General features: G+C 44.1%; 2 protein-coding genes across 10 annotated transcripts in view; one reads left to right on the top strand and one right to left on the bottom strand.

The window, feature by feature from the left end:
• Positions 1-3,542, top strand: part of PRR5L (proline rich 5 like) — a 144,536-nt gene extending 140,994 nt beyond the window's left edge. For all 6 annotated transcript variants that reach the window (XM_060303351.2, XM_060303353.2, XM_060303352.2 and 3 more), the window contains one exon: positions 413-3,542. In XM_060303351.2, the coding sequence (XP_060159334.1) occupies positions 413-807 (395 nt within the window). In that variant the 3' untranslated portion in view covers positions 808-3,542. The remainder of the gene's footprint in view (positions 1-412) is intronic.
• A 9,947-nt stretch (positions 3,543-13,489) lies between these two features.
• Positions 13,490-23,126, bottom strand: part of TRAF6 (TNF receptor associated factor 6) — a 32,180-nt gene continuing 22,543 nt past the window's right edge. For all 4 annotated transcript variants that reach the window (XM_030864661.2, XM_030864664.2, XM_030864663.2 and 1 more), the window contains one exon: positions 13,490-21,943. In XM_030864661.2, coding sequence (XP_030720521.1) covers positions 21,074-21,943 — 870 coding nt within the window. In that variant the 3' untranslated portion in view covers positions 13,490-21,073. The remainder of the gene's footprint in view (positions 21,944-23,126) is intronic.

Genomic DNA, 23,126 nt, shown 5'->3' with positions numbered 1-23,126 from the left:
GTTGACACTGCGGAGAGCACATCATGCTGAATAGAGCCGAGGGCTTCTTTTGGCAGCTGGTCCAGCCAGTGCCCGGGTCTTCAGAGGAGACTGGTTGAAAGGGAATTGAGGGCAAATCCCATGAAGCTCGGGCAGCAGCGGGGAAAGCGGGGGGAGACTCCCTTGGACCTAATCAACCATGGAAAGTCCTTTGGTGACCCCTACTGTGGGGGGCAGTATCAGGCATAAACAAGTAAAGTTACAACAGAAGCCTTTAGACATAGCCAAGTTCTTCCCTTACGTTTTAGGGCTTCATCTAAAGCTCTCTCTGAAGGTGGGGCCACCGCCTTCCTCGTCCCCCAAATTCATTAGGAGTTTTTGACTCCCACTAACCCCTCTGCAATCACAACCTTTGCTGGTCTTTCTCTTGCAGCCAGGCGCCACTCCAGGGCCCGGCCCAAGGTCACGCTCTTGAGCTACGCCTCCCCGATGACCGCCGTCAGCCGGCCCCTGAACGAGATGGCCCTGACCCCTCTGACGGAGCAAGAGGGCGAGGCCTACCTAGAGAAGTGTGGCAGTGTCCGGCGACACACGGTGGCCAATGCCCACTCGGACATCCAGCTGCTGGCCATGGCCACCAGGATGCACTCGGGCTTAGGGGAGGAGCCTGGCGGCGAGGACAAGTGCCTGCTTCTGCCACCCAGCTTCCCGCCGCCCCACCGGCAGTGCTCCAGTGAGCCCAACATCACTGATGGCCCCGATGAGCCGGAGCAGGTGGCAGCGGGCAGCCAGGAGGACTCAGAGCTGAACTGTTCATCCCTCAGCTGAATGCCTGCCTCTGGGACCTCCCAGCTCCTGCCTGGCCACCAGGATGAGGGCGGCTTCATCCGCGAGGACCGCCGAGGGGAGCTCTTCCTTTGGGCAATGCCGCCTTATGCCTTTTCAGGTACAGGCTAGTGTGAGCGCCCTTGGGAAAATCCCCGTCGTGAGCCTCTCCATTTTCATGACTGTGACCACCTACCTCTTGGCGGCCACACAGATCCAACTGCCTAATGTTCACCTTCTGACTTTCAGCCTTGCCTGCCTGACTCAACTCAAATCCTCCTCTCTGGGCTTTTCCCCTCAGATATTGGACTATCTGATCCTCCCAGCCCTATATCGCAGTGCCCCTGGCGTTCCTATAGCAGGAAGTCGTCCGACCCACACACACAGCCAGCAAGGATGTGTTGGCGTGTGGAGTTCCCCTTGAGGGTCCTTGTGATACAGAGGCCGATGGGTGAAAAGAGGCAATAGAGAGGTACCTCTTCTCTCCGTCTTGTGTGGAGTAAAAGTAGACTGCAGCCCCTCCCAAGCCTGACTCTGGGAATGCAGCTTTCATTTCAGTTTCAGAATTACTGGGAAAGAGTGGCCCCACTGGTGGGTGAGGGTCTGTCCTCACCTATATCCAGACCCTATGTGCTGCCCTTGGCTTTTGGCCCAGGAGGGCCACAGTGCTGGAGGAACCCCGTCTTTGATTAAGCCTCAGCATTCCCCTCTCAGGCTTCCTCCCCGACTCAAGGAACTAACCTTCCCGGTGGAGTAGCTGGTGCCTCCCTCCCTTTCTCATTTCAGAAACTGACCCTTTTCCTATTGTGGGGTTGGGGCCAGCTGATACCAACCAACCAGTCTGTTCCTGGATTTGACTTGAATTTTTTAAATGTGCATCGTTTCAAAAATAAATTGCTTGCAAGTATTTGCACGTAGGATCTTGTACTGCTCATTTCCAATGGGGTGTGTCTTCAAACTGAAAAACAGCAAGCCCCCTAAGAAAGGAGACTGGAAGTGGTCCAGGGTGAAAGTGATCCGTGGTGGGCAGGGCTTAGAGGCCGCAGAGCTCTGGAAGCAGCTGGACTTGAATCCAGTGTGGCCTGTGTTTGTGAGTGTTGTGGTTTATAGGAAAAGTTGCATTGAGATAGAGAGACTCAGCTTGTCTCATGAGCTGAGAGTTCTAGCAAATGGGATGTCTCAGCGCTCTACAGTGCAGGGAGCTGGGAAAGATGTGGGCAGGACCTTTTGGAGAGATGTCCATTCCCTGTGATTAAAGAAGTGCCTGGAATGTATAACCTGTGGGGCCTTGACATGTTTTTGGGGGCAGCGGGCTTTGGTACTGTGCTATATATATCCTCAGCACTCCTCCCTCCATCCAGGTCTGGGCTTTTTATCTCCGTTGACCTCCCTGTTCTTTTTGTATTTGCCTGTTGGCCCCGCTGATAACAGCTCCAGAAAAAAGAGAAGGCCCCTGGGCCCTTCTGGCACCTTCTAGGTATCCTGTTAATCTTTGGAAACTTTGTTTATGAAATGTCAGAGACATGAGCCAGTTTGGCTTCCAATATGGCAGGAGGTGGCCGGGAGAGAATGAGGACAGTTTAAGCTGCCAACAGAGGAGGAAAGCTTCTAAGCTCATCTAAGCCTTGACAGCATTTCCCTTCTGGGTGAAGATTTGAAATATGACCAGAGGCATGCTTTTGATGGCTTTTGATTTGGAAATTTTGTTTAAAAAGTTGTTTCGTTTTCAGCCTTTTAAGAGATTGATGGAAGAGAAATGTCCAAAGGAGATCTTCTGAGAATTTCAAACAAAAAATAATCTGTGTATGCGTTGGATAAAGTCCACAAATTCACTAACAGGTATCAGTAGGTAACAACATGATGATTTATTTAACTGATGGCTTCTGTCCTTATTGGTACACTTAGCACTTGGGACTAGTATTTATTGATCCAGGCAAAGTAATTAATCATGCTTGGGTTTGCTTTTTTAGTTTACAACCTGAATGATATATATGTCTGTAAATGCTTTTTCCACACACTAAATGCCCCTGATGGGGACATCAGTCATCAGTTAAATATGTAAGCTCTTAGGCTGAGAATGGGAGTGTCAGTACAGACCCAGTGTACTTAATTGCTAATGAATGTTAGCCAGTTTACAACTTTACCTTTGATGTACACACCTGATATTTGTACAGTATTTCACACTGTACATATAAAAATTGTGCTGATGTCTATGAGCATTCTAGCCATCAGAGCTATTGCAAGAGCGACAACCGTAGTGTTGTTTTTTGTTTTTTTGTTTTAATTTTATTATTATTTTTGGCTGCATTGGACCTTTGTTGCTGCGTGCAGGCTTTCTCTAGTTTTGGCGAGCCGGGGCTACTCTTCGTTGTGATGTGCGGGCTTCTTATTGCGGTGGCTTCTCTTGTTGTGGAGCACGGGCTCTAGGTGCGCCGGTTTCAACAGTTGTGGCATGCGGGCTCAGTAGCTGTGGCGCACGGGCTTAGTTGCTGCGCGGCATGTGGGATCTTCCTGGACCAGGGCTTGAACCCGTGTCCCCTGCATCGGCAGGCGGATTCTTAACCACTGCGCCACCAGGGAAGTCCAACCGTAGTGTTTTTAACCACTTTTTCTCCCCTTCACAAGATGAAGATTCGTTTTTGTTATTTAAGCTAGCATCTTCCGGTGGCTGAGGTTTAATGACAGGAAATGATCATGACTCTTAAACTCCGAGTGGGCTCGAAACCAAAAACCTTTCATGCTGTCCGTTTCCAAAATGGATTCAATAAACGTCATTTTGTACATGCCGCCCTGTTCCCAGGCTGCGTGTCTTGATTGAATTTGCAAGCGCAGAGCATCCGTTAGATCTTTTCTGCCTCCTGTCCTCACACTCCCTGTGTGAGGAGCCTGCCTTCCCTGGCGCCATGTTCCGTTTCCTGTTGCCCCCACCCCAGGGTTAGGCAGCAGCCTGACCTCAGCCAGTCTCCCCTGGGCTTGGCTTGCCATCCTTGTCTGGATTGGCAAGTCATTTCCTGGAGGAACAGCCTGTCTGCAAAGGAGCTTGGAAAACACCGAACAAAGTCGGAGAAGGCAAGGCCTCTTCTGAAGGCAGCTTGGTCTCTTTCCGGAGTGTTTGACCTGGAGGGGGCACTTACCGTATTTACTTGTAAACCATCTCCTCATATATGCCCCTTCGGTTCTGCTGGGCAGAGGCTATTTATTTATTTTTTTAATTTTTATTGGAGTACAGTTGATTTACAATGTTGTGTTAGTTTCAGGTGTACAGCAAAGTGAATCAGTTATACATATACATATATCCCGCAGAGGCAATTTATAATATTTTGCTCTCCACATATATTGGGCTAGCCAAAAAGTTCATTCAGGTTTTTCCATACGAGCCGATGGAAAACCCGATCGAACTTTTTGGCCAACCCAGTATTTTCCTGGGAGGGCTGCAGCAGTGTTGGCTTGAGACCCCTGAAGGCTCTGTAACAGGCTTCAGAGAGGTGTGACCTGAACTGACTGAAGATCCTGGAGGAGGTCAAGGAGAGCGTTCACACTTTTTATTGTGTCTTCAGAGGCTGGAAGTGTGAACTATGAACACTGAGCATTCTGCCTCGGTAGATTTCATGCCATTGGGGCACTGCCTGTGTTCACTCAGCCAGCCACTCATCTTCCGGCCAAGGATTTGTGGAACTGCCACTGCTTTGTAGGCACTTGTGTGTGCTGGGGATGCAGTGACGGATGGATACGCTGCGTGCCTGCTCTCTTGGAGCTTACCATTGAATGCGGGAAGGCTGGCAATCGGGTCAACACAGGCATTTCAAAAAATGAACAACACTGGATGACATAGAATGGCAAAATGCAGTGACTAGAGGGTGATGCGAAGGTGACCCTAGGTCAGGTGGCTAGAGAAGATGTCTCTAAAGTTGCAGCCGGCTTTACAACCTGCTTTTGTTTCCGCTCGCTGCCATAATAAATTACCATGAATAAGTGGCTTAAATCAGCGAACACTTCTAATCTCACAGTTCTGTAGGCTGAAGTCTGACCTGGGTCTCCCTGGGCTAGAAGTCAAGGTGTTGGCAGGGCTGAGTTCCTTTCTGGAGACTCTGAGGGAGAATCCATTTCCTCACCTTTGCCTGCTTCTAGAGGCCACCCATGGCCTCTTCATCTTCAACACCAGCAACAGTGGGTTGAATCCCTCATGCCAGCCTCCGTTCTGCCTCCTTCTTCCACTTTTAAAGAAACTTGTGATTCCATTGGGCCCACCTGGATAATCTTTATCTCAAGATTTCTATGGGCAAGGCCTCTCCTGCCCCCTCTGCTGATGTCTCAGTGGGAGAAAGGCCAGCCACCTGGTATGCTGGGGACCCCGAGAAGATGAGGCGGTGTCGAGCGGGTGGGTGCTGGTCTCCAGGGAGACTGGCCCACCTAGCCCAGGGGCCTTTAAGCCTGATTTCTACCCACTGGCCCAGACTCCCATGGTGACCATGATGCTGGAGTTCTTCACTCAAATCTTATTTCCCATCTCATATGCCTGTCAGGCCCACATCATCCCTCGAATGCACTTGTATGACTTGGTACTCCCTGAATTGGTCTCCAGGTTCCATTTCACCCTATGGACACGCCCCAGCTGATCTTTCTAAAATGCAATCCCTGCTTAAAACTTCTCCCTGGCTTCCAATAAAATCCACACACCTGAACTTGCCTTTCCAAGCTGATCCCCACCTGCCTTTCCCGCCTCCTTCATTGCTCCCTGACTGTCCGTTATCCCAGGAAGCTGCCTTCCACCTCCACACCCTCCGCCTTGCCTCTGCTGGTCCTTCTCCCTCATCCAGGTAGAAGCCTCTACACACTCTCAGGTACTGTCCTAGGAAGGTGAGGATGTGTAGGATTTCTGTTTGCATGCCTGGAGCCTAGCAATACAGAGAGGGATCCAAGTCTTGTGCATTGAATGAATTAATGGGGTGGTGATAATTCTGATCTGACCCCCTCCCTCCCAGGTATTTATGGAAAGCACCTTCATCCCCCTTCCTTTCTTCCTCCGTGGGGACCTTCCCCATGATGCTCTCTAGGGATGTTCCAACTGAGGCTGCGTGGCCAGGTGACCCTGTGAGCAAGGCAGGGGTTGGAGGCAGGTCTGAGTCCGTCCCTGTATCCCTGCCCCCTCCTGCTGCAGCCAGTGGCTGCCGTGGCCCTGTGGACAGCTACCCCTGTCCACAGGGCTGCTACCTTGCTGCTGAGCCAGCCACCTCTTTCTTGGCCTTTCCCCTGTCTGTGGTGAGAAATTCCTTCAGAGCCTGGACCTTGTGCCTGAGGGAGAGAGAAAGCCCTTGTTTGTCGCAGGGCCATCTCCTTGAAGAAACCCTCCTGCCACAAAGTAAGAGGGAGCAGCCTAGGCCCCTGTGCTCAGGCAAGAACCTCCTTGTCCTAAGCCCCCTGCCCTCAGGATCCAGCACAGGGGAGGTTCCAATGCCGCCACCCTGGTGTGCCCCGCACTGTGCTGATCCTCGTGGCAACCTTGCAAGGCAGGTGTCCCCTCATTTTGCAGATGGGGAAACTGAGGCTTGGGTTCTTTAAGCAATGGAGCTGGGACTCAACCCCAGGTTCTTTCACCTCAAATCCAGTGGTCATCCCTATCTATTCCATGGGGTATCCCAGCTTTAGAAAGTGAGAAAGAAAAACAGATAAGCCAGGGGCATAATCTCCTTTGCCTGCTGCAAGGTGAGACGATTTCAGGGTTTCCAGAAAAGCAAAGAAACAAAGCTGCCTCTCTTGCTCTTCTCTAGCTATTTCTAGAAAACCTGAGAGTAGAGAGTGGGGAGGGGGACCAAGGAAAGTGGATTTCTTATGTAGGAAAGATTTCAATGGATATTTTTATTAATGAGTTTAATTTTGGCTTTAAAATACTATTTTAATAAGTTTAATAATTAGTAATCATTTAATAAGTAATACAATTAATAATTTTGTCATTAGAATCAAGATACAAGTTAAACTTTTTCAGGCTTTTAATTTTATTATCCTACGAATTTTGTTATTCTATTTATAAGTCTAGCAGATTGTAGCAATAACTTTGGAGGCGACTTCTGCATAATGCTTGGTCCTATTTACAAGCTTAGCTCAGCACTTGAAACGCTTTTAAATGCATTTATAAATTTAATATATTAATTTCTTTTCAAAGTACTTCAGTTTTTATGACAGCATGCAAAATGTCCCCCAATCCTAAGTTCTTATAGGAACTAATACATTAAACTTATAAATAAGGGAAACTTTAAATGTTTTCATACTCTACTTAAACTTAGATATCACCATTAAAAAATCGCAAGTCTAAATTAATTACTCAATTATACATTTTAAAGTGGAATTATAAAACTGTCATTCTAACGGACCTTATTCTCTTAAATATCACGTGTCTAAAATACCAAATATGCCGTTTGCTTTCTAACATAAAAATATTAGAGCTATAGTTCTGTTTTAAATCTTTCTCCACTTAAGCCTCAGTCTTCCTGGTGTGGTGGTTGTTAAGCTATTGTCTCAGCTTCGAGACTTTTCTATATTTGGGGATTCTGGGGCTGGGATCCTGCACACAACACATCTGATTGTTAGCTGGGTCCCTGTTAGCTCTCCCAGTGGGGGCCACTAGAGGGAGCCTGGGAGGCTGGTGGAGTCTCTGCTTCCTGTCCTGTCAGCATTGCACTGACAGCTGGGTCCAGTGGCAGTAGCTACCTCCAGTTTGCAGGTTTTCCTTCCCCCCAGAACCCGCCTCAACATTCCTGCTCAGAGACAGCAGCACCGCTGGCCTGGGCCCCCCTCAGACGTCTGCAGCCCAGCTCTCTGCGGCCATCCTCCAACCCTTTACATCTCAGTCATCCCCAGCTCTTCCTTCTAAGGGTGGTCATTGCCTCCTGAAGTTACTTCTGTGATTTCCTCGGTGTCCACTCGTTGCCGTTCTACTTGTTCAATACCTGATTAATAATTCTTCCTATTAAATGCTCTCTGTTAAAATGATGGATATGGCTTTTGCCCCTGACTAGACCCAGACTGATGAACCAGGGTTGAAAACTACATGCCTGCTAAAGAAGACAGTAACCATCCCAGTTAACCAAGGTTATGCATTACCAGAAACTTCCTTTGGACGTGAGACTCAGACCTGCAGACATTCAGAGCGATTCTTCTCACCTCCACCTAAGGAAACCGTAGTATTTCAAGTAATTTTGGTGATTGTTCCTCAGCATTCTTGAAATTATGAGCAAATTGTACTTGATTCTTGTCAGCATCCCCAAGAGACACTGGGTGCTATTTATGATTTAGTCAATGACTTCAAAACCTAAAAGAAGCATAAGACAATTGCCTACTTCTTCAGTCTACCTTCAGAAGTATGCCCTTCTCACCAAGTCACTCATTATATTGGTTCTTAATTTCCTTGGTTTTTCTGGCCTAAGTCTAATGATCTTTGAGAAGAATACTAAGCAATGTAAATATCTTGAACCTAACAGTCGCCTGAATTCTTTCATACTCTCAGGAACACATAACTTTTAACAAATACCTAACTTCAGTCTGATATCAGTTATATATCTCAGATAGCTTTGTCTGGGGTCCAAGTTATGAGGTCATTCCATCCTCTGTAAACTGAACTAGGATCAAGTCAATTGCCTGCCAACAGAAACATTTGCTGCCCACTCCAAGGCAGTTTTGAGAAGGGCTCAATAGGTGGAAATAACATACGGCTTCTGGTTCTGGCCATAGGGGAATGGCTTGTATCAGATGAATCTTTTTGCCAAAATAATTATAAAACCTGGATAAAATATATAAAGCAAATGGTCAAAGGAATTGGAGAGCACCCAGTGCAGGCAGGATCTGAACTGCTATGATCCCTAAGAGAAGGGAAACAAATGAGGCAAAACTTCACATTCATCCTGGTTTTTCCAAAGGGTTTTACCCAAAATCACTGAAAGTGAGAGCTTGCTGGGTGGCCCCTCGAAGCCCCTGATTTTCCATAGAGAAGTTGTTCCACTGGAGGGAAATTCCCTCTTGAGGCTCCTCACCAGTGTGTGAGAGCTGCCCTGAGGCTCGGCCCCCCAAATTGCCCCCGGAGAGGCGGTGAGCAGAGGAAGAGAATTAACTCCACAGGGAAACCAGGGCCACTATCTGTAGTTTCAATCTCTTTCTCCTCTGTCCTGCTCCACTGCAGTCAGACAGACCTTTTTCTATGCCCAGCAAAACTAGCTGGTGACCTTTGACAAGTTACTTAACCTCTCTTTTCTTCCACAAAACGCAACTAATTATGCCTACCCTGCAAGATTAGAGGAAAAAATATATATATATGTGCATGCACACACATATACACACATATACACATACTTACATACACACACATGCATGCATACAGATGGCATAGAAAAGGTCCAGGCTGTCTCCGGGTTAGGTAAAATCATTAGTGTTCATAGCAGCCTTCTGTGTAATGGCCAAAAACTGGAAACCACAACATCTGTCGATTGATGAACGGTGAGACAAAACAAGATACATCCACACAGTGAAGTTCTACTTGGCAACAAAAAAGGAATAAACTACTGACACATGCTACGTCATGGACAGACTTCAAAAATGTCATGCTAAGTGAAAGAGACAGACATAGGAGACCATACACTGTATGATTCCATTTATATGAAATGTCCAGAAAAGGCACATTTATAGAGACAGAAGGCAGATTAATGGTTGCCTGGGGTGGGGAACGGGAGTGGGGATTAACGATACACGGGCATCAGGGGTCTTACTGCAGGGAGGAAAATGTCCTAAAACTGAGTTATGATGATGGTTGCACCACTTGGTTAAGTTACTAAAAGTCATTTGAACTGCACACCTGAAATTGCATTTTTCTTTTTTTTTTTTTATTGTGGTAAAATATACATAAAATTTGCTATTTTCATCTTTTTTAGCTGTATAGATCAGTGGCATTAAGTACCTTCACATTGTTGTACAACCATCACCAGCATCCATCTCCGGACCATTTTCATCTTCCCCAGCTGAAACTCTGTCCCCATTAAACAATTATTCCCTATTTCCCTGCCCCAGCCCCTGGCAGCCACCACTCTACTTTCTATCTCTATGAATTTGTTCTAGGCTCCTGATGTAAGAGGAATCATACAATCTCTGTCCTTCTGTGACTGGCTTATTTTGCTCAGGATAATGTTTTCAAAGTTCATCTATGTTGTAGCACATGTCAAAATGTCCTTCCTTTTTTTTTTTTTTTTGGCGGTACGCGGGCCTCTCACTGTTGTGGCCTCTCCCGTTGCGGAGCACAGGCTCCGGACGTGCAGGCTCAGCGGCCATGGCGCTCCGCGGCATGTGGGATCCTCCCGGACCGGGGCACGAACCCGTGTCCCCTGCATTGGCAGGCGGACTCTCAACCACTGCACCACCACGGAAGCCCTGTCCTGCCTTTTTAAGGCTGAGAAATATTCCCGTGTATGTATGTACCACATTTTGTTTATTCATTAAGCCCTTAATGGACATTTGTGTTATTTCCATCTTTTGATTATTGTGAATAATACTGCTATGAATATTGCTGTGTAAATATCTCGAAACTGGTAGGGTTTGTGATAAGTAAAACATATCTCAGTAAAGTTATTTTAAAATAAAACTTTTTTTCCCCAAAATTTAAAGAGCCAATAAATGGTAGATGCTGTTATATCAATAACTTAGAGTGGCAAATTTGATCAATGAAGTGAGTTTTTAAAAATAAAATTAATTTAATAAAAAAGACATGGTTTAGGGCTTCCCTGGTGGCGTAGTGGTTGAGAGTCCGCCTGCTGATGCAGGGGACGTGAGTTCGTGCCCTAGTCCGGGAAGATACCACATGCCGCGGAGTGGCTGGGCCCGTGAGCCATGGCTGCTGGGCCTGCGCGTCCGGAGCCTGTGCTCCGCAATGGGAGAGGCCGCAGCAGTGAGAGACCCGCAGACCGCAAAAAAAGAAAAAAAAAAAAAGACATGGTTTAGAAAAAGGAAAAATACAGAAAAGTATGAAAAAGAAAAAAAATCTGTAATCTCACTTGGAGATAAACCGTTGAAAGACTACAAGAACTACCAAATTTTAATTTTACTTGAAATTAGTAGAAGGAATTGAACTGAACTGAAGAAGTTGCTGAACTTCAGATGTTTATCTAGAACAGAGAGATTCATTCCTAAACTCTCTCTCTAAAGGCAAAAAAAAAAGTTATGAGAAAATATTGAGGTTGGGTTGGGACCCATGGTTTTTCTATTTCAGTTCATGTTTCTTAATGGTCAAAGTTTAATCTCCCAGATGGACAACTGTTTCATAAAAATAGAGAATATTTCTGATGTTTAAAAAAATTAAGTACCTGAATTTTTAGATGAAAAACAAAGAACGTTGAAAACCTCAGCCAGGGGCTTCCCTGGTGGCGCAGTGGTTGAGAGTCTGCCTGCCGATACAGGGGACACGGGTTCGAGCCCTGGTCTGGGAGGATCCCACATGCCGCGGAGCAACTGGGCCCGTGAGCCACAACTACTGAGCCTGCGCGTCTGGAGCCTGTGCTCCGCAACGAGAGGCCGCGATAGCAAGAGGCCCGTGCACCGCGATGAAGAATGGCCCCCGCTTGCCCCAACTGGAGAAAGCCCTCGCACAGAAACGAAGACCCAACACAGCCATAAATAAATAAATAAATAAATTTTAAAAAAACGAAAAACAAAAAACCTCAGCCAACTTATAAGATAAACTTCTAAGAGAAATTATTAGGGAATGACTAGTTTGTAAGCCAAGTAACTACAAAAATGACAGATCACTTTCAAAGCAGGAGGAAGTGATTGTAGCTAGCGTCTAAAATAAATCCAAGGAGGTTACACATGAATTCTGAGTATCTGTCAGTTTTTTCCTCCCTTGAATTAACTGGTTCTTGTTTTTGAATATATCTGCTCCAGCCTGAATTTTTTCACCCAGAGGTGTGGGGTCCACACGTTCTATGTTCTGCTGTCTTTATTCACTGCAAAGAAGAATTAACCGAAACTTGAAAATAAGGCAAAAAGTTGGGCTGTACGTCCTTTTAGAGTCACACTGGGGAATTATTTAACAAGTTGCCCGAGGATTATTTAATTTTCTGGGAGAATATTTCTCTATTTGACTTTGCTATTTATTATTTGATCATAGCCCAGATACTGCAAAGTTATGTTAATTTGTATTTTTCTATTTCGTAGGAAAGATAACCCCAAAGGTTATGGCTTTATTAGCTTGTAAGACATTAACCAGTTTCTTCTGTAACCTAGCCATTTAATTCTAACATTCTTTTTTTGTTGTTTTGCAAATGCTTTTCCTGATAGATTATATAAACTCTTTTTACCCAGATGCTCTTGGAATCAGCTTTACCATCTAATGGTTCCGTCATAAATTAATGAGCTGAACAAAACCTTTGACATATTCTATATTTGAATGAGAGCCATGATTTTACCATCTTAACAATTACACTTTGATTTAGCTGGTAGACCTCAGATCATACTCTCTCCTTCCATCTCCTGTGAAGAGTCACCTGGAGAGCCTGTTTAGAATGCAGATTCCCCAGCCCACCGCTCAAAAAGTCTAATTCTGGGGGTTTGGCCAAGGCCCAGTAATATGCATTTTAATAAGCACCCCAGAAGATTCGGAGGCTGATGGTCCTCAGACCCAGACACCTTGCGAAAGCCCCCAGTGAACTGCATGGTGGCGATGGTACTAATGCTGACTTGATTCTCACTGTTCAGCGAGGACAAAGATAACCGGGGTTAAAGGTTGAGGCCTTGGGATGTGCTAGAGTCCAATAGTCCATTTTCCTAAACTTCAACTTGGAGATAGCAGTTGATCTCCAATGTTCATCTACCCATTGGCTATATCAGAACAGGGGCAGAGGAGTGGGGGTGACCAGGAATCTGAACACATAAGTTGAACCTCGAGAAATTGCTGATACTCAACTCTTTATTGACCTTACAAAAAAGGTGATTTTGTATGGGTCGACCTAATAATTCCTCAGGTGTTTCTAATTTGAAGCTAATTTGGCAACCAACCTGTGAATATGATAGTTGGGGGTGTAATTTCTAATATGGGGGAAAGTGCTTTGTAGCATTCATCAGACTCAAAGCAAAAAAAATTAAGGACTCTCTTCCCCTAAAAAGCCACAAAGTACAACTTTTTGCATATAATCTAGGGGAATTTATGGACTCCTTAAAAGTGCAAGGACTCCAGGCTAATCCTAGTTTACAGATTTCCTTCTGAAGGTTGCTTGCTTTAGGGATGAAGCTCTGCTGCCCCCTACTGCCAAATGAGGCTCCAGCTGGCTTTGCTCTACTCAGGCCGGTCTTTCAGTTTGGAGTTTTGTAGAAGCTAGAACCCGCTGTCATCCCACGCCAGTTGGAGCAGTCCAATTCTAGGCGGGAATGGGCCCCACAGATGTGTTTAACCATCATTCACACACTGCAGTGAATTCTCGTCAGTGCAGGGTGCAGGGGCATTTTGTGCTTTGATGGAACACTATGCATTGTCTAGTCCAAAGCACACCCTTCAGGGTTCTGAGTCTCATTCTAAGGAAGCTACTTTACAGCTCTGTTCTGTAGATAACCGAGAGCAATGCAAAATGATTCTTATTTCTAGAAACGGAAATTATGTCCTGTGAGATTTGCTTGACACCCCCCCCCCCCCCCGCCCCACACCAAGGAAGAAGCTGGGTTTGCTTCCATTTGGACATTCATGTAAATGTTCCTCGTCTCTAGGTGTGTCTGTTCTTTGGGTTCTCATTTGGACGGTTATATAACGCATCTGCCTGCTTCCCTCATTAAGAGTTAGAGAAAATCTTTAACACATGCTCATTTGATATCTGTATGAGAACCGTAATTTGACTCTTTTTTGAAAATTATCCTTTAACAAAGGCCAGGATCATATTAGAGATCTCTGATCCCCATCTGATTCCTTTCCTTGAAAGCTCATAGTCTGATTGAGAAGACACTCAGTGCTGCCAGTAACTCTTTGAGATATTAAGAAATCCTCCCCTCCTCTCCCTGTACCCCACCTGCCTCTTTCAGGTAGCATGCCACCTCTTTGCCTCAGGGGAGGGAGGTATATGGCAAAAGCAAAACAAAAGGCAACAACTGAGGATTTTGTAAATCTTTCTGGGTTTTGTTCTAGTAAAGCTTCAGCCCACAGAAGAGTTCAGAGGAGCAGTGGAGCAGGAGAGGACCTGAATCTTGGAGAAACAGGAAGTGGACTTTTCCTTCTACGGAACCATGGGGTTCCCTCAGGCTGAGAGAAGGAGAGGGAGGCAGGAGCATCAGGACCAGGCCCTGAGAGGCAAGGCTGCAGGGTCGGGGTGGATGGAACAAGAGCAAGGCACAGGCTGGAAGGCCCCGCTAAGCCCAGTGGACACGTGTGCGCGTGTGTGTGCATGCGTGTGTGTGGGAATGAATTTGGCCTCTAGCCTTCTGGGCTATTTAAAACCCTCAGATCTTGACTCATGAGGCAAGCTGCATTCTGTTAAAGTCGTTTGTGTTCTGGGGGCTACATTTTAAAAGTGAAGAAAGAACAGAAAATGTCAGAACAGATCAGGTGTAGTAAAAGCAAGTGTTTCAGAAACCTTCTGTGTCAGGTGAGTTGGTGTACATATTATTTATTCATTTATCTCTATCTAATTTACTGTGGGTAGTGAGAAAAAGATTGCAAAACTGATCCTAAAAGCATTAATAAACAGTCAATTTTTGTTCTATTGGTCTAGTTGTATTCAATAAACCTGCCTTCTTTCCTCTTCTTTCACAATGGCTCCAAAGGAATTTCAGATTAGACTGGAAAAAATTTTACTTTCAGGCTCCGAACTAGTCTAAAGGGAATGACTAGTTACCATCTTTAAGCACTTTTGGTGGGGCTTCGTCTACTTTAGCTAGACACCTCAAGAGAAACGAGCAGCCGGGGGAAAGGAACCTGGGATTGAGACAAGGAGGCCAGACTCCTCAGACAGAAGCTCACTATTTTTAAATCAACCCCTGCCTGCCAGTCAGGATAGAGCAGCCAGTGGGAAGGTGGGGTAAGGAGGGGAGGGATGATTTTTCAGGAGTTTGAGATCTACTTTTGAGCGCAGTTTTATTATTTATCTTTCAGCAGTATAAATTCTGTGAAGACCAGACTTGCTGACCCACTTTTGTATTAAAATGTACAAACCCCTACCCAGACCAAGCAAACATTCTGTGATTTTGCCTCATTTTCTGCCAAGGCTACAACTGTCACTTTATAAAGTAATCCTGTTCCTGCTGGTCCCTTAATTACAAAAGTTAATTTTGAAAATGTGACAACAGCATAACAGACATCCGTAAGAATGGACTAGAAGAAAGACGTGTTGTTAAACACAAATGAAGACCACACTTGAAAACTCTCTGAGCAGACACAACCAGTTTGGTCATACAAGAAAAGCTTAATTTAGCTTATTTTGCAAGACAAGCAAGGCTAACTTGACCTGAGTCACTTCTTGCTTATGCCTCTGAAAATCATAAGCAAAACTTAAATTGTTCCCCAAAATTGATATGAAGTAACCACTAACCAATTTCCTTTCATTTAAGAAAATTCTAATATTGTAACCAATGACTGTGAAGAATAAGCATTGTCTCCACACTAGATAAGCTGCATTATAACAATAGACAGGAGAGGTTAGGTGTGTCAGTCTGGCATTTGTTTTCATCTAAATTAATATTCAACAAGATCCCAATCAAGGAGCACTGTTTTGGTCATATCTTTGCAACCACTACTAAGATGCTATCTACGGTAAAAACTCCAAGTGCCTTTGGAGATAAACGTGAATCTACATCCATCACCTGGGCTTAGAAAGAACAGAGCACACTCATCTGCTAAATGGAGAACAGAGACCCTGCTTAGCCCTTGGTCGACCCTGTAATTTCATCTCATTGACCTGATGGAGACCACCTGAGGCCGGGCTGGCAGGAGCAGGGCTGGTGCTGTGTGTGGTGTGGGTTGATGCTCGGGGAGCAGAGGAGGGTGTGGCAGTGCATCGGGATGACTGCCTTAAGCCCAGCCCTTCCACACAACCTGTTCTTAAACTGAACACTGATTTTCTATCTTTCTGTGTTGAATGTCTGCCTCCTCCCATCTTTGTATTCACCACCCCCGCACACACAAAATACATTATTTTCAGAGTTCAGATGGATTAGGAAAACACTCACAAATTCTGTGGCAATAGTAAGTTCTAAGCAACAGCGGGTTTTTGATAAGACACTTTGACCGTTTCCCATGCTTCAATTTTTCAAAAGTCAGAGTTCATTCCGTAGCTTGTCATACAGTTAGAGAATTATGAGAGCCTCCCCGGATTCACAGTGTATTTTTTCTTTCTTTTTAAAGTGTCTTTCTTAATAGATCCAAGCATTAATAAATGTTACCCATTACTTAATAATATCTAAATTTCAAATTCTAGTCCCCACTTTACAAGTAGATAAATGGACACAAAGAGAAGTGATTTGCCTGTGGTCAGTCAGGAATAAAATCTAATAAAAATCTAAATCTCTTAGCTCCTAATTTACTGGTTTATACACTAAATTACCCTGCCTCTTCAAGCCCTCTGGGAACATAATCCTGGAATGCTGCATAAGCAAAATGGGGCCAAAATTGCACTCTCACCAGAGAAATTAATTGGATAATTAATCAAGTGTGGAAATAACATTAGAATATTCTGTACAACTGATCAAGGACTTTCAAATAATTCTATTATAAAAAACATCCCTTCAGGCAAAATAATTAAGATTGAAATTCAGCATGACAGATTTACAAGTTTAAACTAGCTTAAATTAAGGACTACAATTTTAGCTATAAAGCAAATATCGTGTTTCCCTGAGGAGCTTAAGACAACTGAATTAAAGGTGTTCAATTATCTTAGCAGTGCGATTTTTAAAGAGAAACCAACCTTAATAAGTCTCATTAAAAGGAGCATCTCTGAAGTGGTAAGGCAAATGTAACAAAATGCTATTTGTGGATTCCAGGTGGTAGATGGCCATGTTACAATTCTTGCAACAATTCTGCATGTTTAGAAAATTTCATAATAAAGTGCTGGGGGAAAAAAGCAAAATAAAAGTAACATTTCTTTCTTATCACCGAAAACTCACATGACAAATAACCTGCCAAAAAGTGGTGCACCTCAACCAGTATTTTCACTAAATGTTCATTGTTGATATTTGAGTGTGTGCTGTGTGCCAGGCACTGTGCTAAGTCTGGGGTTTCAGCTATGGACGGAACCTTGCCCCTGCCGCTCAGTTGATGTTCCCCTCAGGGCCACTGATAGCGTCTCTTCCTTGGAATACAGAAATCCATCTGCCCTTCTTCCCACTGGCGTTCTATTTAGCTTTTATCCTGAAATCTATCTGGGAGAAAGCTGGGATAAATGCAATTCATCAGCAGAGACAGGGAAGCTCTATCAAGAGGAGGTTCTCCCTTTGAGAGACCGCATCTTAGCGAAGCAACTGGGCATCTCCTTGCAGGTATTTGCCTTTGACTAAAAGTGAGGGCTGTGATTGAACATCATGATCTGCAGAGATGCATCTGATTTGATTTCATCAGATCACCTTTTTGGATACTAGGAATTTGGAAGTGCCAACTCCATTCTAGACTCTACAATAGCGACTGTGAAACTAACTACAGCTTATCATATATATGCACCCGGGAATTTTTAAAAAATGTATTTCAAAGGAAAAACACAAATGACTATTGTCCCTTTTTCATTTCCTCAAGGCACTGCACTGCTTAGGTTCTATGGAACTAGGCATCACAAAAACACCTGATGGTATTTCTCATAAAACAGTGAGTAGAATTTAACTGAGGCAAAACAAGAACAGCAGTAACTGAATTAAGGAAAGCTATTTCAAAGCCTTAAGTTAGAAAAACCTCTCTAATAATTAAAAATGTTTTCTGGTCACCAGAGACTTGAGGATTCCCTGGATAAAGGAATGACAGGCAACTGCTCCTTTTTGGTGAGAATGTACTCTAACTGCATGCATAATTCATAAACATGCTCTTAGTTTACCTAAGACTTATGGTATAAAAACAGCAATGGGGGACAATTTTATAATTTTATACCTGCCACAAAAACTAAATGCTAGAGATCATTCAACATCTCTGTTAGTCCGTCTTTAGGGGGAAAACCCCTCAATTTTCATCCTATTTCACTTTTTTCTATTCTATTTTTATTCCCCCCAATAAAAGTTTAATCATTTTGTAGTACAGCCAGAAACTGTCATTGCTGCAACCGCTAACAGACAGTAAAAAACTACCAAACTACCACAACATCCTGACTTTGTTTTCCAATAACAAAGGGTATGACCTGCAGCAAGTTTCATCCAACACTGGGTTGGACACCTCTGGGAAAAGAAAAAAACAATTTATTTTTAATTTAACAATGTCTAAAAGCAATGTCCAAAGATAAATGTTAAAAGGTTAATAAAACATAAATACACAGCTCAAATACTTGTTAGCCAACTGGGTGAAACCAGCATGTTGCAGAGTGAGGCAGGAGGTTTGAAAAATGAACGGAAGAGAGCCACTTTCCAGCTAAGAGTGGATTCTGAGTTGAAGTCACCAAAAGTTTATATATGGAGAGTTTGACCATTACTTTTACTCTATATTCACAATGAACGACCAGTATAAAATAAGTGGCAGGTTTATTACAAAATGCCAAATGTTGGGGGTTAAAAAAAATTGTTCAAATTAAAAGGAGACCCTAAATTGATACTAAATTGAAGTATTATGTCAGCAAAAAAAATAAAGCAATTTTTCTACTGGCAAAATCCTCTTGTAGATATTGCCAACTTTCTGCTGGTTAGCACTTCATTTCTTAAAACAGAATTTTATGGTTGGCATGGACCTTAGAAATAGCTAATTCAACTCCTTCAGCGAAACCTGAAGCTAAAAGTTGAAGTGAGGCAAAAAACTGTTTTTGTTTGGATTAAGGCTCCCAAGTTAGTAGAAAAAAATAACATAACCAAAGCAGGAAATGGCTCGCCTCAGTACCTAATGCACAGCCATGCTTTTAATAGAAATTTGACCAGGAAGCTTTTAAATGCTATTTCCTTCTCTGTGAGGGTTGAATGTTTTGTGGCAACATTTTTTTCTCCGAGAAAAGGACATGTTTACTGTAAAAAAATATAAAACATGTAAGAAAGCACAAAGAAGAAAATAAGTCATCAAAAAGAGTTTAGTATATTTCCTCCAGGCTTTTTTGTTTCTATACAAGAGTAACTGCCATTTATTTTTCACATGGAACTGGACAGCAATTTATTTCTGGAAAACCATCACAGGAACAGCAGCGGTGCCGGGCTCCTCACCTAGAGGGCCGTGCCGCAGTGATCCTCGGGAGCTGGCTGCAGAGCTCAGGGGCCACGGAGCACAAACTGTCAGCAAGCCAACTGTGAGCTAGCGACGGGCAGCTGCCGCTGATGGTGGCAGTGGGAACAGGGTCCCTGTATGACCTTTTCTTTCCCCCACTTTACAGAATAAACCCACCAGAGCAGGAGCCTGGATGTGGGGTGGGTAAGGAGAGTAGACAGAAAAGTAAAGGGAAAGGTCAGAGTGGCACTTGCTGGGTCTGCCCGGAACCGGGACCATTCCTTTGCACGGTCTCTTGGCTTCCTCTTGAAATGAAGGCTGATCTTGAACACCGGCCAGGGGCTCTGATTTGGCCTCTCTGGAGTTGCAGGACTACCTCAGACAACTTTAAACAATCTTGTGTAAACAGCATGGTGTAGGGGTCCTCTCAGATTCTTCATAAGAGCCTGTACTAGTTGCAGGACTCCCTGAGAACTACATTTCACCATAATCTTTAGTATCTAAGGCTTTTAACAAGTATCTAGTGGCACAAAACCCATCCCTCCCTGTTAGGAACAACTGACCACTTCAATACATTCCACGTGATCCTCCTCAGGTATGAACTGTGGGACTAAAGCCACCCGCTCCAGCCAAGTCCTGATATAATCACTATGACTTCCAACCTTGGTTTGGTGACCTCTCAGGTACACCAATGATCTCCCAAGTATTAAGAAATTCTGCATTTAGGACAGCAATTTTCTTCCATTAATTGAACTAAACCAGAAAGTGTTCAAAAGAGCTGAAAATTTCTGGCTCAAATAGCTTTTCTCACCACCAATGAGCTGCCCTATTGGTTGACTAGTTGAGCCATTTAAAATTTTTGTTGGTGATTATGTGTGTGCATCTCCTTGTCCTACAACCATTAGGCAACAGAGAACATAGGTAGGGCTGTGGAATTCACTCTGCCTGGAATAGACAAAAGGGATTTATAGCATAACACCCAGCAGCTGGTTTCCATATGGTTCTCAGAGTTCTAAACTCTGGACAAGATGCTACTTTGTAGCCTCAAGTAAATAAGCAAGGTACAATGAAACAAGAATTATTCAACAAACAACATATCCACACTTAGTAAGCTTATATTTAGGGTTTAAACTAGTCCCTGAATATCCTTAAAAACACCCTGCAGGCGGAAAAAACAGGGTTAATGAGAACTTAAACTTTCCAAGGATTATGGTTCAAATCCTCTGAAATCTACAGGAGTTCAAATAAAATGAGAACTCAAGAATAATAATTATTCTCGCTGGCACCAGCGTGAGGCGGTAGTGATTCTCAAGCTTAATATATTGCATCTAACACTATAAGAATACGTGGAAATTTTATGGAACGTCCATTATTATTAAAAGGTTTGAGCTTTACTACTCCTAACCTGGGTTTGACAATAAACCCCCCTGGAGCAAGAGCCCATGAAAATAAAACAGAGAGATATCCTACTAGACAAACAACTGCTGCCATAGGCCACAGGCACTTTGAGTGTAACCATTTTTAAAAGGCAGGGAACACGTACATTCCCGAGAAAACTGCTTCAGATATTTTTTTTTTTTTTTTTTTTTTTGCGATAACGCGGGCCTCTCACTGTTGTGACCTCTCCCGTTGCGGAGCACAGGCTCCGGACGCGCAGGCTCAGCGGCCATGGCTCACGGGCCTAGCTGCTCTGTGGCATGTGGGATCTTTCCGGACTGGGGCACGAACCCGTGTCCCCTGCATCGGCAGGTGGACTCTCAACCACTGCGCCACCAGGGAAGCCCTGCTTCAGATATTTTTAACAGGAAAGTGGCAAGTGACCTCTCTAACCACATTCACTGGTGGGTATACCTTCCCCATTGCTTTGTTTGTATGTTATTGAAAACAGGGCAAGTTTTCTCCAAATGTTTTTTCTGTTGTTTTGTTTCTTAAACAAATGAGGGGATGCTATATCCCCAAGTCAGTACTTCGTGGTTGAAAACCCTCCCTCCGAAGACTGCCCATGTCAAAGCGGGTGGAGACCTCACAGCGTACTAATAACGTGTCGTCCTTGATGAAGGTTCTTTGTCTTAGGGCTTCCAGATGCATAAAGGTCACATAGCCAAACCCTTTGGGGTTCCGTGGGATTGTGGGTCTCTGGAAGGCAAGCAGCTCTGGTTTGGCGTCCATTATCTCTTCATGGTTTTGCCTTACAGGTGCTTCAGACTGATCAAGGATGGTAAGGCGTATCGTACCCTGGAAGGGCCAAGGGAGGTGGCTGTCATACTCTCCTTGCATCGTGTGGACAAAGAGGGATATGTAGTTGGCACAGCGCTGTGCAGTCGGTAGCTGCAGGTGCAGGCGCATGCATAGTTTGTAGCCGGGTTTGCCTGTGTAGAATCCGGGGCTGTGAATGACAACAGGTTTCTCTTCTTCTTGAGATTTCAAGTGCATCCCAAAATTGCCAATCTTCCAGATGTAAATTCCATTGCACTGCTGTGCTTCTATTTCAGCAACTTTGTCCTCAAGGGTTCGAATAGTTCGTTTTAGCTCACTTACATACGCGCTCTGAGTTTCCATTTTTGCAGTCAGCTCCCGGATTTGATGGTCTTGTCTTACAAGGCGACCCTCTAACTGTTGAATGGTTTCTTGGAAATTCTGGACCTCTGAGTGACACCCAGAGGAAATCCGGGGCAGAGAGGCAGAATCACATGGCAGCATGCCACGCTGAGGTGCGGGAGCTATCGCAAGGCTTAAAGTCTGAACAGCCTGGGCCATCATTCTCATGTGCGACTGGGTATCCTCTTGCAGGTGGCGTGCCAAGTGATTCCTCTGCATCTGAAAATCATGCACAGGCCTTAGGTTAGGAACAGAGACGTGAGCACCAGGAAAGGGACCTAGCCAAGCCAAATAAAAGGTTTTTAAGCCATGTCATCACTTCCCTCAATCCCCTACAATCTTCTTTGATTTCATCAGATTCTCGATCCAGTAAGATGATCTTGCCTCCTAATTCCCTGAAAAACCGAGAGGCTATCTGCTGAATAATCGTTCAGGGACTCAGAAAAAACCTCCCTCCTACCTGTAAAAGTATCAGGATCTATACTCATCCTTCTTTTCTGATTCAGAGCTGACTCTCCTCTTGTCCTAGATTAATGCTTCACCTGGGCTCTAACTGGCACCTGCCCCTTTTCAACACCTCAGAGATTCTGCTTAGCTATCCCCTTTCTCCTTTATTTTCAAACATTCTCTCCTCTTAACCCTTCCCCTCAGAAGAGAATTAGTAAAGTCTTTCCTGTTTAAAAAAAGGGGCAAACCTCTCTATTGATCTTGTATCTCCCTCTAGCTAGTATCATTTTCTCCCTTCTCCTTTTATAACCAAGAGGAGTCCACCTGCACTGCCTGCCCCCAATCCCTCACTTATTTTTACAAATCGGTTGCAAAGTGGAATCTTCCCTGTCTTCATACTCTTCTAAGATCATCAAGAATAGCCTGTTATATGAAAAAAAAATCATATAACAATTTTTATTGTAAGGGTAATTCATGCATATTACAGAAAAATAGGAAGTGTAGATGATCAAAAAGAAAATAAGTTACCTATTATCTCACCAAACTACCATTAACATTTTGATACATTTCCTTTAAGTCTTTGTCTCTAAGCACACAAACAATACAGAATTTTCTCACAAAGTGTAACCATACTATACACTATTTGCTCATTTTATTTTTTTAATTATTAAACACATACTTACTGTAAAAAAGTCAGATAAAAAGGCACAGTGGAAAAGCCGAAGTGTAATCGCACTCTCCAGAAAGATCAACTTATCATAAACAATGCTCCCTCTCCGACATTTGACACAACTGATCGCTAAGTCTTGAAACTAATTTTGGAGATCATAACAATAACTTCTCCTTGCCTGTTTCATCAGCGTCTGAGACTGTTCATTCATGGCTCCTTTCCTGTTCTACTTCTCTTTCCTGTACACTCTATATGATCCCAATCACACCTCCCGTTATCATCACC

The sequence above is a fragment of the Globicephala melas genome, chromosome 8, assembly GCF_963455315.2.
Source record: "Globicephala melas chromosome 8, mGloMel1.2, whole genome shotgun sequence".
Taxonomy (NCBI): Eukaryota; Metazoa; Chordata; class Mammalia; order Artiodactyla; family Delphinidae; genus Globicephala; species Globicephala melas.
This window is presented reverse-complemented; position numbering and strand designations above follow the sequence as displayed.